At 48.2% G+C, this 15323-nt stretch overlaps 2 protein-coding genes across 5 annotated transcripts; one reads left to right on the forward strand and one right to left on the reverse strand.

Annotated features, from left to right (window-relative positions):
• The first annotated feature begins 108 nt into the window (after positions 1 to 108).
• On the forward strand, positions 109 to 6364 carry sec23ip (SEC23 interacting protein). Of its 3 annotated transcripts, none has more exons than XM_011484777.3 (18): positions 109 to 363; positions 923 to 1431; positions 1504 to 1717; positions 1812 to 2005; positions 2108 to 2197; positions 2266 to 2386; positions 2482 to 2571; positions 2643 to 2784; positions 3444 to 3652; positions 3726 to 3823; positions 3919 to 4074; positions 4148 to 4243; positions 4311 to 4466; positions 4544 to 4699; positions 4764 to 4866; positions 4999 to 5178; positions 5245 to 5413; positions 6090 to 6364. In XM_011484777.3, exons 1-18 carry the CDS (start codon positions 231 to 233, stop codon positions 6169 to 6171), a joined length of 2898 nt encoding a protein of 965 aa, XP_011483079.1. In that variant the 5' UTR covers positions 109 to 230; the 3' UTR covers positions 6172 to 6364. The 3 variants fall into 3 exon arrangements, with proteins under 3 accessions (XP_011483079.1, XP_011483080.1, XP_011483081.1); XM_011484778.3 differs by having other exon boundaries at positions 110 to 363; positions 926 to 1431; XM_011484779.2 differs by having other exon boundaries at positions 231 to 363; positions 3937 to 4074.
• Positions 6317 to 14427, reverse strand: csgalnact2 (chondroitin sulfate N-acetylgalactosaminyltransferase 2). 2 transcript variants are annotated; one of them, XM_011484776.2, is made up of 8 exons: positions 14313 to 14427; positions 12182 to 12975; positions 11896 to 12112; positions 11725 to 11826; positions 11481 to 11659; positions 11299 to 11393; positions 11142 to 11223; positions 6317 to 7363 (listed from the first exon to the last, which is right to left on the reverse strand). In XM_011484776.2, the coding sequence occupies exons 2-8, from the start codon at positions 12831 to 12833 to the stop codon at positions 7071 to 7073; spliced, it is 1620 nt and encodes a 539-aa protein (XP_011483078.1). In that variant the 5' UTR covers positions 12834 to 12975; positions 14313 to 14427; the 3' UTR covers positions 6317 to 7070. The 2 variants fall into 2 exon arrangements, with proteins under 2 accessions (XP_011483078.1, XP_011483077.1); XM_011484775.2 differs by having other exon boundaries at positions 12182 to 13047.
• Positions 14428 to 15323: the final 896 nt, after the last annotated feature.

Genomic DNA, 15323 nt, shown 5'->3' on the forward strand with positions numbered 1-15323 from the left:
TTTGAATCATCATCCGGGCCTCTAGATGGCAGCACCAAAAACATTGATCCCCTCGGGTCAAGCCAATCGGGTATGTTTCGAAGATTTATAAAACATCTGCTAAGATGTTTACTGAAATCTAGTGTCGCGTGAGTGTTGGAGATCGGGGAAAACTGTGACGTCAGGAGACGTTTCTTTCGCATTTACTGCCAGCCTGGTCCGGTTGTGGCTACGTGTAAATCCAGCTGAAAATGGCAGATAGAAAAAATAACAGTGGTCCCGACAGCAGCGCGAATTTACTCTTTAGTGCCGCTCCAGACTTTAGCTTTAACCTGCCTTTCATGCCGGTGAGTCAGGCGTCGGGCCCGGCGGTGCTGTCAGGAGGTGAGCGGAACCGCGGACGGAGGTCCGAATGTTGTCAGGGCGAGAGCTAGCTAGCTAAGCTAGCCGGTTAGCTAGCTGTGCTGCTTCAGCCTTTAAAAACCCTCAGATTGAGAGAAAAGATGAAAAAGTGACGCGTTTTATCTGCAACACTGGATCTGCTTTTGTTAAAAGAAAATGAGTCAGTTTAAACATTTTTAGTGAAGAGTTGTAAATGGATGAACTTTGTTCAGATTTAAAACAATGTTGTTGTTAAAATGCTGGAATCTGTCTTTTAGAGATTTATTTTATTTATATATTATACATGTATTTTAGTGAAGTCAACATGCTTATTGCCTGAAAACCACTCGATAACATCCTGTTTGATCGTTTCCACTTAGGAAAGGATCACACAGGATGTCATGGTGCTCATAAAAGTTTAGAATCATATGGAGAAAGCTGGAAATGTTGTGGACGGCGGTGAAGCTTCACTCCTGAAGTTTGATGTTTAGAGAAGCCTCACAGAAACCCTGACCTGCAGTTTCAGTGTCAGAAAACGTTGACCCGTCTTTGTGTCCATCAGAAGACTCTACTGACGTTGGAGAAGAAGACAGTTTCCTGGGTCAGACCTCGGCCAACGGTCCGCCGGCGGCCTCCTCCACCTTCAGCTACTTCTCCAACCCCGTAACGACCTCTGACCCCTTTGCCAGTATTGGTCAGTCACCATGCCCGCCAGCAGGACGCTCCTCGACCTTAACCGCTGCTGGACCCGTTTCTTTTCCCAGCAGCATCGCCATGTCTCCGCCATCCACAGCTTCACAAATGAACCCCCCTCCCTCAACGTTTGGCAGTGCTGTTTACCAGAGTCCGCTGGGACGACAGACTCCTCCCCCTACAACGATGACCCCGCCTCCTGCTCAGATGCAGCCGCAGCATCACAACCCGTACCGCCACACGGCGTCCAGCAGCAGAGCCAGTCCTTACATTCCAGCTCCAGAGATCCTGCCCCCACCTCACACACCCCAGCAGGCTCCGACCTCTTTCAGCCCCCCACCTCAGATGTTCTCCCCGCCAGGGTCCACGTTCCCCACGGTAAGTCCTGCTGGGAGTCGGTCTTCCTTTAGAACATTTAAAGCGTCTCATCACCTCAGTGTTCCTCTTCAGCCTCCTCCAGCAAACATCGCAGGACCTCCTCCTCCTCCTCCTGCCACCACGGCTGGAGCCGTAGTTCCTGCAGGCCCCATGATGCCGTACAACTACAACGTGTACGAGCAGGTTCAGCCGCACTGGTTCTACTGCAAGAAGGTGGAGCTGAAGAGTGTGTGGCTTCCTTTCAGCATCTTTGATTCCCTTCAGCTGGAGGAGACGTACAACTCGGGTACGAGTCAAACAAACCTCCACCGCGGCGTTTCTCCTCTGCTTCGCCTCTCAGACGTTTCCTGAACCCGTTTCACCGTTTTCTGTTTGTCCAGTTCAGCCGGACCCGGAGAGCGTGATCGTACGAACAGACGGTGGGCGCTACGACGTTCAGCTCTACGACCGCCTGCGCACCGCCGTGTACTGGGAGGAGGAGCCTACAGAGGTCCGGCGCTGCACCTGGTTTTACAAAGGCGACACGGACAGCCGCTTCATTCCGTACTCTGAAGACTTCAGCGACAAGCTGGAGGTCTGTAAAGACGCGGCTGCGGAACCCCAGAGCTCGTCCTCTCTCCGTTCACGACTCCTGGATGTGTAGAAGGAAGTAATCCTGTCTTTGTGTAAACTTCAGGCCGAATATAAGAGGGCGGTGTCTACAAACCAGTGGCACCGCAGACTGGAGTTCCCCTCAGGAGAAACCATCGTCATGCACAACCCAAAGGTGACCTCCTGCTTCTCCTGCCTGGTGTGCTCAGTTCTTGGACTAGAGCCGTGCGTTTGTCGTCTCAGGTCATAGTCCAGTTCCAGCCCTCCTCCATGCCTGATCAGTGGGGAACAACGCAGGACGGGGAGACCAGGCCCCGAGTGGTGAAGAGAGGAATTGATGATGACCACGACGAAGTCCCCGATGGTATTCTGCTTCCTCCGAGTCATGACTTGGTGAACGGGTTCTGAATCGTAGATGTGCGATCTCCTCTTGAACCATCTCTGTCCACCTCCCTCCAGGGGAGCTCCATAAGATCGATCATCTGGTGTTCATGGTTCACGGCATCGGGCCGGTGTGTGACCTGAGGTTCAGGAGCATGATCGAGTGTGGTGAGCGCCTCATGTTGGAGCAGCGTCTGAGCTGATTTGGTGGATCTGTCTGACGCCTGCTGTGCTCTCAGTGGACGACTTCCGCAGCGTGTCGCTGAAGCTGCTGCACAGCCACTTTAAGAAATCTCTGGACGAGCACGCCGTGAGCCGGGTGGAGTTCCTGCCCGTGCAGTGGCACACGGCTCTGCACGGGGACGCCACCGGCGTGGACAGGTGAGGAAGGTCTCATCCACAGGTGTCCTGCGTGTTTTCTAACCAAGCTGACGCTCCTTATCGGTTAAACACACCTGATCAGGTAATCTGCAGCAGACGAAGCAGGATTTCTGAAAAATCCAGCAGGAGCTCGGCCTCCAGGCCTGGAGTTTGAATCCATCCGTCTGGAGGCAAAGGGAATCCTGAGAGGTTTTAGTTCTCAGAGGCGGACTCTAGTGGCTCCCAGCAGTACTGCACCTTTACTTTGAAGGTCTCGACAAAACCAAAAGAATCAGATTTTACATTTTAATAAACGCATCCATTGACGTAAACAAAAAGAATCTATTTCAAGTTTTTTCTGGTGCCTTTATGTCCAGAGGCAGAAAAACCTTCTGACCGCTTTAGACCGTCAGGTTTTCAGCTTCTTGGTCGTCTGAACGTCTGTTCCTGTGTTTGATCTGCCTCACCTGCTCACATCCACCTCTCCCTCCTTTGTGTCCCACCTGTCATCAAGTCCTCATCTGACCTGTTTGACCTTTGACTGCATTCCTGTCCCGATCCCCAAACTTCCTCTCCCCCCACATTTACCCAGACTTGGGACCGGCGCACAGACCTCTGGACGGCGTCCCCTTGTGGTCGTGTTTCCTGGACTTTTTTTAAACAACTATATCTGTTTTCAGGAGGATCAAGAGGATCACGCTGCCGAGCACCGGGCGGTTACGCCACTTTACCAACGAGACGCTGTTAGACGTGCTTTTCTACAACAGCCCCACCTACTGCCAGACCATCCTGGACACGGTGGCTCTGGAGATGAACCGACTCTACGCCCTGTTTCTGAAGAGGAACCCGGACTACAGGGGTGGGGTGTCGGTGGCCGGACACAGCCTGGGTAAGCAGCTCACGGCCGCTCGGGTCGCTGCTTCTGGATTGTTCTGCGTCTTCATGGTCGTTCGTTCTTTCAGGTTCCTTGATCCTCTTTGACCTGCTCTCCAATCAGAAGACCGTCTCTCCTGCTCTCGTCCTTCCAGTCATGCCCACTCCTAACGGGGACGCCAAACAGGTCCTGGTTCTTCCTCCGTGTCCTCTTCATTCCAGAGAACAAAAAGCTTCAGATTCTGGAGTCCGACCTGGATTCAGTTTAGTGTGTAACTGCAGGTCTGCTGGCCCCTCCAGGTGACCGCTCCTCCTGACGCTCCTGCAGCTGAGGAGGAGGAGGAGGAGTTTGAAGATCTCACAGGTGTGCTGCAACACCTGGGCCTGTCTGAGTACAAGAGCACCTTTGATGAGGAGAAGATCGACATTGAATCGTTTGTGAGAGTGAAAGTCATCCTTCAGTCAGGAGGAGGCGGATGTACAGGTGGTAACGGCGTTTGCTTTCTTCCAGCTTATGTGCACCATTGAAGACCTGAAGGAGATGGGAATCCCTCTGGGTCCCAGGAAGAAGATCAGCAAGTTTGTCAAAGAGAGACTGAACCGACAGGTAACCTTTCCTCTGAGATCCAGGTGATTCCAGGTGATCCACCGTCGCCTGACGGTTTCTTCATCAGGCTTCTCAGAAGAAGACGGACGGCGTTAAGGGCAGTCAGGCTGCGGCAGCACAAGCTGACGCCGTGGCGGATCCGGCTGTGACGAGACCTCCGGCGGGAAACGCCACCTCGTCTGTTCACGTCAACTACGATTACTTTGAAGTGGGGACGGGACAGGTAACATTCTGCAGGAAAGGGAAGCTTTATTTTGAAAGGGTCCAAAGGTGAGGACTTCCTGGCTTCTGGCCCCACAGGTGTCGGTGGTCTACCACACACTGGACTTTGAGCCGGGGAACTTCTTTGCGTTGGGATCTCCCATCGGCATGTTCCTGACGGTCCGAGGCCTCGAGAAGATCGACGAGTCGTACCAACTTCCCACCTGCAGGGGCTTCTTCAACATCTACCACCCGGTGCGTCCCACCTCCCCTCTGCTGTGGGTTGGCGTGCACGTGTTCTGTAACGTTCTCTCTTTAGCTGGACCCAGTGGCGTATCGGATCGAGCCCATGATAGTACCAGACCTGGAGCTGAAGCCGGTTCTGATCCCTCATTATAAAGGAAGGAAGAGGCTACATTTGGGTATGGCCACATGACTTCCTGTTTACGCTTTTATTAGTCAAATGTTCTTGAGCGCTGCCCCCTGCTGGCAGAGTCTGGACGGGCAGAACCTGTCAGAGCCCGTCCAGAGTCTAGCGCCTGCCTCTGTTCCAGAGCTGAAGGAGAGCCTCTCCAGGATGGGCTCCGACCTGAAGGAGGGCTTCATCAGCTCGCTGAGGAGCGCCTGGCAGACGCTCAACGACTTTGCTCGCGCTCACACCTCGTCCGCTCTCCAGGCTGAACTCGCCATGGTGGCCAACCAGATCGAGGAGGAGGAGAAACACGTGCAGGAGGGTCAGTCCGCCCGCTTTCTGTGGTTCTTCCTGCTCCCCCAGAGACCAACATCTCTGACGTTCTCAGTCGCAGCAGAGAAGATCCCAGAAAGCCCCGAGCCCCCCAAGGAGGAGGATCCTCAGGTGAAGATCGGGATGCTGAACGGAGGAAACCGCATCGATTACGTCCTGCAGGAGAAACCCATCGAGAGCTTCAACGAGTATCTGTTTGCCCTCCAGAGTCACCTCTGCTACTGGTACGTACCGCCGGAGGAGACGCGTGGCGTCCTCTACGTCACATGACGGTGAGATCAGAAAACGGCAAAGACGTTTCAGAATAAACAACCGTTACAGAAACATTCAGACCTACGTTTAGTTTCATTCTTGAGGGTTTTTTTTAGAAAAATGTTTCAGCTCAAACAAAGAAAAGTCTGAAAAACACGCGTGAACAAATATGAGAAGAGAGTAGAATTGGGAGTAAAAGAGACGATATGTTACTGTAAAAAAGTCTTCCATTTGAGGGAGAAGTCTGCTAAAAACACGATGCGTGGAGCGAATCGTTGGCCACTTCTTCAGCGTTGGGTTCACTGAGGAAAAACTCCAGTTTTTGAAGTGGAAAGACATTGAGGAGAATTAGCAGACCTGATCAACCAAAGCCTTATGGCATCACCATCAATGGCTGCATTGGTGGACTTTATTTGAAAAAAGACCTGGCTTCTTCATAATTGTACGACGTTCATGGTGGCCCTGATGCTCCATGGTATTTTCCACATGGAAATGGGATTTCAGGACTTCTTTAAAGCCAGCTCTGTGGGCTTTATCGCCATCTTTCTTGCACTTGTCAGAAAATAAAGGACATGTCGGACGGTGTAGCAGACCACATGTCGGACCGGTCCCTCGGCCCGGTTCTAACCCGTGTTTCCTTCTCTGCAGGCAGTCTGAGGACACGGCTCTGCTGATCCTCAGAGAGATCTACGGGAACATGGGGATCCATGCGGAACATGCGCTGCACTGATCCTCTGGACCCGCTCCGGTTCTTCCTCTGCTGTAGTTTGATGCCGTTTGTCTTAAATGAAGAACCCGGTCAGCCTGTAACTCCACCTTTGATGAGACATTTTTATAGCATAAATGATAGACGTTTAATGATGTGAACGACCAGGAGGCACCAATTACACTTTTATTTGACAATAAATCATTACATTGCTGAAGTCTTTGCTTTGCTGAGCGGACGACGCGGTTCTCCTGAAAACCGGGAGTTGGAGACAGAAAAACGACGGCGGCTGCGCTGCTGATGGTTGAACCGCGTGGAAGATAGAGCGACTCACGGAGACACTTAACATCTGAGGCACATCCGAACTAAAGCTCAACGCAGGAGAAAAGCCAGACGTCGTGTCGGGACGTATTTACAGGCGGGAACATTCGGAGAACTCCGGGCTCAACGGCGAGCTGATCTGCAGGCTCTAAAACGACCCTAGTTCCTGCTTTCAAGTCAGTCAGATGTGTCGATAAAGATACAGAGAGAACATTTCAAAATACTACAGGGTCCCTTTACAGCCATCTGTTAGTGAGATCTATAAATAATAGAAGTACTACCTGGTGGACAGAAGCCCCTGACGTCCTCAGGATTGTACTTTGAAGGACGGCGGCGTCCACGTTCCTTCAGAGGAAGACGCCTCTGGTCTCGGAATAAATACGACATGCGAAGCAGGATGGTTCCTCAGTCTGCATGCTGATCCAGTTCTACAATACTGTGGTTCTGCAGAGTTTCTGGGGGGGGGGTCACGTGACACTGGTGCTCCGTGGTGGACGTTCACATTGCTGTGATGAAGGTCATACATTCATTCGTCTACAGCTTTGCTCCAAGCGTGGAGGGTCCGTGGTGGCTGGACGCTGCAGAACTTTGGGGTTCTGGTCTCAGTTCTCCGCTTTGCTCTGAGTCTTGAAGGCCTGTTTGCGGAGATGAGCTTCGATCTCCTCCCGGAAAACCAGCATTCCCAGGTGGGAGTGGGAGGCCTCGTTCATGGCTTTGGACTGGATGCACATGCGGTACTGCTCCGGCGTCAGCTCGTCCGCGCACCGCTTCTCGTGCCAGAGGTGAAACAGCCCCGACACCGGGGTCCGGACCACGATCAGGTCGCTCCGCAGGTACTTCCTGTACAGGTGGACATCTTCCACGCCCCAGCCTTTCACTTCCAGGTCAAAGCCACCTGGAGGAGGAAAAAGGTTTACAGCAGACCAGCTTTTCTTTTTAGCTTCCAATGTCTTGTAACCTTTGAGGGTAAAGTTCCTCTCCATCCTCTGAAATGTCTGCAGCTGCTTTAATCTCTGTTCACTAGATTTCCTGTAGGAACCATTAAAACTGCATCCAGATTTTCCCGTAACCCAAAACTGTCTGAAAGGAAAGCTTTAAACCAGGGGTCTCAAACTCAATTTACCTGGGGGCCACTGAAGGCGGGGTCTAGCTGGGGAGGGCCGCAACTTCAACGCACACACTCAAGTAGTGAGTGTCTGAGAGCCAATAAATTTGTATGGAACATGTACTATACTATTACTATACTCTATTATTAACTGTTTTTATGTACAAAATGTACTCTTAAAACTCAAATAAAATACGTAAATTAAAACGTAAATAAATCAGTAATACATTTCTGTTCATTTATTCTTCTATATCTGCTGTTTTCTCATTTAAACGTGCTTATTAACACAGTTCAGTAACACTGTTGAATTCTAACTATTGAACACTAAAGAAGACTTAAATTCTACAGTTCTGTAAATCCATCAATGGTTCTTCTGAACACGGTTTCTCTTTTCTTCTTACTGATGGACACTTGGCAGCACTTCATCCACAGCTGAGACCCTCAGTGTGGATGAAGATGATTTTCATTAAGTGGACTGGACTTATTGAAATTGAAGGTGGAGACGTCAGAGAGGATGTGCTCCCAATTCTGAGTCTGTTTTGTTTTTTAAGCTTGCTTTTTAAAACACAAATCCGTAAAGGAGAAACAAAATTCAGTAACCATTTTTGGATTTTCTTTATGACTTTTAGAACATTTAAACCCCGGTCACAAGTTATTGTAGAGCAGCCAGTCAGCCACTCCCATATTTTTTTATAAAAAACAATGGAAATTCATCTTAATTTTTACTAGTTGCACAATAAGCGTGTTTGAGATCACCCAGGTGGACGAAACGCGGCAACAGATCACCTGGTGTGTGACGGATGTTTTTGTTTTTGCTCTGACATCACCTGTCAATCATCACAAAAACATCACCAGAAAAGGGCGGAGCAAGACCCCAACCTGAGTGAACGCAGCTGGAAACTTAGTACTGCACTGACTGCAAACCGCAAATGACTACAAAACAATGCATTATGGGAAATGTGTCCTGACGGTTTTTGTAGTCGAGTGATCAATTAAAATAATTTAAAATACCTATTGATTAAAACAGGCTACATACATTACAAAACATTAAAATACATATTAACCCTTGTGTGGTGTTCATATTGTTACTCAGCCAGTGTTCGTGGGTCTGGTGGACCCGTTGCATGTTGTGGTTTTTAATGCCTCACAATCAAACACTTTGATGTTAAAATACTCGACAGATGTTTACCTCATCCAATTACAATCAGTATATTTGGTTGATATTTGCCCTTTACCTTTGTTAGATCACATTCACAACTCATTATTCAAAACGTGATAAAGAAAATCAATTAAAATCAAGATATGAGTGGAAACAAATTTTCAAGTGAAGCAATGGTTTTCAAAACTACTGACTTATTTATTTGAACACAGAAACTGAACCCATTCAGGTGCACAACACAAGCTGAACACAGAGTAAACCTATTAGTCTAGACAACACATCAGCCCCATTGAACACATGGCCTTCTAGCCACTAGCCTGTACAACACATGGTCCTGGCTGCTGACGGCCTGGTCCCGTGGCTGGGTGCTGATGGCTTCGTTTTGGATCTGGCTGATGCTCAATATAAATGGTAAATGGCATATACTTATATAGCGCCTTTCTTCCTACAAGGACAAAGCGCTTTACAGTCACTCACCCAGTCACACACTGGTGGTGGCTCCGCTGCCAAACACAGGCGCACGCCTACCACCAGAGGCAAGGTGGGGTTCAGTGTCTTCCCCAAAGACACTTCGACTCATGGGCGTGCAAGGCGGGAATCGAACCTGGAATGTTACGATCATGGGTTGACCGCCCTACCGCTGCTCCACGGCCGCCCCAATCTAATCAACTTCTTCAGAGTCACTGTCAGACTCTGAATTTTCAGAAATGTGATCCTCTAATTCTGAAACCTCCTCTTCTGAATCGTCTCCCTCTACATCATCATCAAAAAAGACAATTCAGGAAAATCAATTCTCACTGGTCACACACACACACACACATACACACACCCACACACACACAGCAGGCCCACACAGGTGGAGGAAAGAGTGTAGGTACATAAAACATCAATTTCCACACTTCTATTAGCCCCGGGTCCAGTGGACCCGAACATCTTATATGTAATAGAAATGTGTTGGGGGGGTATACAGTGTGTGGTTATTGAAAATGTATTCTGATATATGTTCTTCACAGAAAATGAGCCAAGGCCAGTGAGTTTGAGTTTAAAAAATTAATTAATTGTATCATTTTTCTTTTGATAAAAAATGAAAACGGGTCCCACAGACCCGAACACCACACAAGGGTTAAAGATATAACAACACAGATCACACTGAGGGGGAGAGGAAAATTAAAACCTAATTGAATGTTAACTCCAACTTCCTGTCCTCCTTCAGTCTGGCTGCAGCTTTGCCTTCGTTTCATCCCCCCCCCCAGGCGGATCCAGGCGCGGCCCTGGTTCATCTCACGTCTATCGTTGCATTTTCTCTACGTATTTTCAGTGTGTCTAAGACTACATCGTGTTGTCGCTCGCACGTGTTTAATGCTAAAGCCCCGTTAGCTGTCACGCATGTAGGTGTGAGACATTTATTCTCCGCAGTGACCCATCTCCTCCTGCGGGAGCGGAGAGACCCGTGTTGGGGTTAATACGCCGCACGCGCGTAACCATAACCTCAGCCCTCCTCCGGGTCTGTGCGGCCCAGAGAAAAGTTCAGCACTGACTGCATGTATGTAGATACGTTCTAAAAAGTGAAGTAAGGAACTCCTTAATGTGGTCTGGGGAGGGGGCGGTCAGGTTACCTGAATTAAATGTTCTCCTGCTTTCAAGCCTGATCAATGTCCCGCCCCCAAGAGTCCTATACCCCACTGTGATTGGTTGGTTCTTCAGCTCGTCGCACAAAACTGAAAAGGTGTCATTCATACAAACTGGCGGGCGGCATTAACATTAAACTTTCATATTAAGGTGGGGGCCGCAAAATATCATCTTGGGGGCTGCAAATAGCCCGCGGGCCGCGAGTTTGAGACCCCTGCTTTAAACAAACAAATCAGATTCCAACTTCAGCCTCCAGCTTTTAAGAAATACCTAAAAAGCTGTCACTAAAGTTGTTGCTTTCTAAATATAATCGCTTTATTAGCAGCATTTTCATAACAGACAGCTGGTTCTGAATATTCTGCATTATTATTATGGTCTGTGGGATCAACTGTCACCATAAACCCATATTTGGAGTAAAGACTCCTGGTCTTTGTTAAGTGCAGCTCTTATTTTGAAGTGGAAGTCTCCTCTTGTGTTTCCTCTTTTCTGCCATAAGAAACTTTCCAAAAATGTTTGTTTTTGTTCATTCTGCTCGCTTGGGCGTTTCAGTTTAGCGGCCGCTTTAAGAAAGCAGCGGATGGATTTCCAACACGTGACGGAGCGGCATGACATCCGTCAAGAATGACTGGGATGTGGTGGAAAGAAACCACTTTTTCAAAATAAAACTTCCTTCAGAATCAGATAATAAAGATCAGTGATTTTCCCCATTGTAGCCTGGTACCAACAGACCGGTACCGGCACAGATTTACAGAATATATGGAGGAAATAACAATAACTTACCAATGTTTAAAAAATCTGAGCGATACTGACAGGTCATCCCAAACCCAAAGTCTCTCCAGAACCCGGCATCTTTCTTATGGATCTGAAAACAACAGGAAGGACTGAAACTCTGTCTTTCCAAAGTAAAACCGACCAAGTCCAGCTTTACGCCTCTCACCAGCTGCTGGTCAACAGACGGCGCCAGCTCCAGATTCCCATAGACGATGGCCGGGTTGTACAGACTGAACACCACGGGGTAGAAGACCTTCTTGTCTGCAAAGAATGAAGACAGGTCATCAGGTCATCAGGTCATTAGGTCATCAGGTCATCGACGCAGGAGCAGAGAACAGTCCAACCTACTGGGAGCTGTGTGGAGGCGGCAGCTGCTGAGGAACTCCAGCGTGAAGTGAATGTCCACGTCGCAGAAGAACATCAACACGTCGCCGCCCGTCCAAGCGTGAGCGCCGACGTCCAGACCTCGGCCTCTGGAGAACTCCTCTTCCAGCGGGACCAGCGTGTAATTGGAGAAGCTCTCCTCTCTGTGCCAGAACGCAAACGTCACGACCGACGCCAGGAAACGCTTCGCAGCTGGAAAAAGACCAACCTGGACATTTTCTCCAAAGATGACGTGACGTCCTGGAGGCCTTCCTGCCCAAAGTACACCACGGTGAGATGTACCCGCCTGTCCTGCTGCACACACACCTCCCTGAAAGACAGGCGGCGTCTCATCAGCACATCACCAGACCGCTGGCTGTGGGCGGGGCTCCGTCCTCACCTGAAGTTATGTAGGAACTGAGAGAACGTGTCGACTCTGCCCGCCAGCGGCACGATGATGTTGATGATGACTCCCGACGTCTCCACAGACGTGCTCCTGACCTTCATGATCGGGCCGAACGGCCTGAAGAGGGTCACGTGCCGGAAGCTGCTGGAGTCCTCTTTGGCGAAGAAGAGTTCGTAAAGCGTCCCTTTGTCTCGCTCCGTTCTGTAGAGTCCTGCCGGAGCAAACCAGCCAATCAGTAACAAGCCAGGAGAGAAGCCCCGCCCCCGTCTGACAGCTTTACCTTCAGTGAAGTGAGCGTCTGTGTAGGTCTGCCTCTGCATGGGGGCGTCGTCTTCCACCCCGTCCTCTTCGTCGGGGTTGTTGATGATGTCCAGCGCGGCCTCGATGACCTCCACCAGCTCGTCCCGCCGATCCTTGCGGACCGGCTTCTCCTCTGGGTGCCGCGTCAGCCCCATCTCCAGCTGGTACACCTTGGAGGAGCTGAAGCTCTCGAAGGGCACCAGAGCGTACTCGCTGGGCAGACGCGCCCCCACGTTGACCTCCGCCTTGTCGATCTGGGAGTGCAGGTACTCCAGCAGGTCCCCCGGCTCCTGGTCCTTATTCTCTCCGAGGGCCTGAACTCCCGGGGGCTCCTTCTTGTCCTGCAGAAGTTTTAATTTGTCGCTCATCTCCTGAAGCTCCTGCTTCAGCTGAGCGATCTGCCGTTTGAGGCTGGAGGCCCGGCTCAGGTGGCGCTCCTCCTGCTCCTGCAACAGAGCCTGGTAGTACTCCTTCCCATAGTTCCCTCCGTCCGGGCCGGGCAGAACCAGGCTCACGTCTGCAGGCGGCGTGCACTCCAGCATGTAGGCAAACAGCAGCAGCACCAGCAACAGCAGGAGGCCCAACAAGAGCCAGCGGACCCGGCCCTGAAACGGCAACCCGCGCCGGGCCATGGCGTCCTCATCAGACTAGAGCGGCCAGGACTTCATCCCCGTGTCCTCCGCTCACATCCTCCCAAGGCGCCTCCAGGAGAGACATGCAAATGCATGGAGGTCATCTTCAGCTGAAGATCATCTGTCCTTCCATGGGGGGCTCCTGTGAGAATCCAGGACGCAGACGAAACAGCCAATCAGACAAAGGAAGCAGGTCTGAAATCAGTGCTCCTGACTGAAAGATGAGAATGAAACAGAAGAACTGAAGCGTTTTGACAAACAACCGGATTCTAACAGAAATTCACACGAATTCAACGTCCAACCATTTTCAATTATTATTTTAGTGATCAAATAAACGACAGGAGTGATCAGCTCCACCTGCAGAGCTAGCGCCGCGGCTCACGAGCTGCTACGAGATGGTCATGCTAACTTCCGGTATACCTGTCTACCTTACAAAATAAGAGAAGACCGTTTTTTTATATGCTCTCATATTGAGAAACTCACTGTTATTACGGCTAAAAATTCACACGCCATTTTGGAAACAGGTGAACCTGAACTTAGTTACTGTTAGGATTACGCTTAAACCACCAAAGAACATTTCACGCACCTGGGCGCGTGACAGATAACGGGACTCAACTTCAAATACGTGCGAACAACAACATGAGCCTTCATGTAAAAACTCAGTTTGAACGAGAATGAACGAATAAATACGAACAAACGGAGCTTCATGGCAGAGAGGCTGATCGTAAAGTTTAACAGCTTTGGGAATAAAAATAAATCAAACGATGTCATCAGGAATCTAAACTAGTTTAAACAAAAATAAATTCAGCAAAGTGTTGAATAAATCACCACATCGAGAAACAAAACAAAGAGAAGTCTTTTAATGAAGTCTGTCTAAAGATTTATAACTTTCCCCTTTAGTGGTTTTGTGTTTAAAGGTCTCCCAGCTTCAGTTCTGGGCTCAGAAACCGTCACCGTCCTCTGAGCCACAGGCGCGTAAATCAACGTCAAAGGTTCGGTTCCGGTGAAACAGCCGATCCGGATCATCACCGTTAGTCTCGCTGATTTATTAGACAGAAAAATTAAACAACTAAACCGAAATCATGTTTGCACCACGTCAAGCTCTTTATTAAATTGTGCAGAGCAGCTATAGCTTTAAAGTTCAATAGGTTTTCAAATAGCTCACGGATTGAATAGCGTGACATTTGCTGAGCATAAAAATAATTATAATCACAATATTATCTCCAGTATATAGAAGGATAGTTCACTAAACACAAATTCCAGAGGGTTTATTTTCTTCTTTAAGTGAAAAATTAGCGATAAACCATCAGAAACCACAGCAGGAAGTGTGAAATTATTGTGAAAAACCGCGACCGGAAACACCGAACAATTCAAAGCTAGCTTAGCTATCTACGGAGATTTGCTATGTGTTTAGCATGTTTTGATAGTCAAAAACAGCATTTTTATGAACTAGAGTTGAATAAAAAATAAATGACTCACTTGGTTGTTTTATCTTTCATCTCTTCCTCGCCTTAAAGCCGCGTGTTTGCTGGGGAAGCAGCTGCTGCCTGTCCCGCTACAAAATGCCACGGAGCACAGAAAGAAGCTGGTCGGAGTCAATTTCCGGTCCTCAACTGGCCAATGGGTGCTTCGCTGACGCCTTACGTCATCAGACATGCTGAGGCTCACAACAAAAACATTCCTTTTTGCAAATGTTTTATCTTTATTACTATATAATTATTGCATTTTATGCTAATTTAATTTAGTTCATTTTTTTAACTGTTGGATGTTTTTGGTTTTAGTTGCATCTCGAGGATTCATTAAAATGCTAAGCACACTATAAATTAAAAATTATATATAAATGTACGTAATTACTTTACATTTTCCCATATTTCTGAAATATAAAATAAATCTAGATTTGAATGACTTACAGTCTAACTACAGTTAGACCGACTCTGAACTGGACCTTTAATGCTTCCAGATTTAATCACTAACAGAAATCATGTTAAATTACTGACTTTCAATAAGTAAAGCAGTAAATGTTTCCACAAACTTCCATGATCAGCCATCAGATGTGACTGGAACACACAGAACCTCATGGGAACTGCTGACCTCGGCTTCATCACAGAAGTTTCAGAAATGTAAGAATGTCATTTTTTATAAAATGTTGTATATTGTCAGAGTACAACATGGAACACAAAGTATCTGATGAAAAGCTCATAAATACAAATGTTTAAATCTTACTGCTCGAGTCCTTTTTCCTCTTTGTCACAACAACAAACATTTGTTTAAGCCTGAAGGAAATGAAAAAATTTTGTTTGTGGATTTAAAATATTTTTGAAACTTTAGAACACCTAATATCACAATGATAGTTCTAGTACAAACTTACTTTGAAGTAAGTCTAAAATCTTGATTTCACCAAATGTAATAAACATCAAAGAATTTGAATCAATTTTGTTCTATTTTTGAACCAAACTTTGAAGTTCTAGACTTGATTTTATCTGTTTTTTT

Source organism: Oryzias latipes, chromosome 15 (genome assembly GCF_002234675.1).
Source record: "Oryzias latipes chromosome 15, ASM223467v1".
Taxonomy (NCBI): Eukaryota; Metazoa; Chordata; class Actinopteri; order Beloniformes; family Adrianichthyidae; genus Oryzias; species Oryzias latipes.

Coding starts and splice junctions, on each gene's coding strand:
- sec23ip (XM_011484777.3), top strand. CDS start 231: ATGGCAGATAGAAAAAATAACAGTGGTCCCGACAGCAGCGCGAATTTA. Junction 2,006..2,107: donor ACTTCAGCGACAAGCTGGAG/GTCTGTAAAGAC, acceptor TGTAAACTTCAG/GCCGAATATAAGAGGGCGGT. Junction 2,785..3,443: donor GACGCCACCGGCGTGGACAG/GTGAGGAAGGTC, acceptor ATCTGTTTTCAG/GAGGATCAAGAGGATCACGC.
- csgalnact2 (XM_011484776.2), bottom strand. CDS start 12,833: ATGGCCCGGCGCGGGTTGCCGTTTCAGGGCCGGGTCCGCTGGCTCTTG. Junction 12,113..12,181: donor AGACGCTCACTTCACTGAAG/GTAAAGCTGTCA, acceptor TTGCTCCGGCAG/GACTCTACAGAACGGAGCGA. Junction 11,660..11,724: donor TCTTTGGAGAAAATGTCCAG/GTTGGTCTTTTT, acceptor GTTCTGGCACAG/AGAGGAGAGCTTCTCCAATT.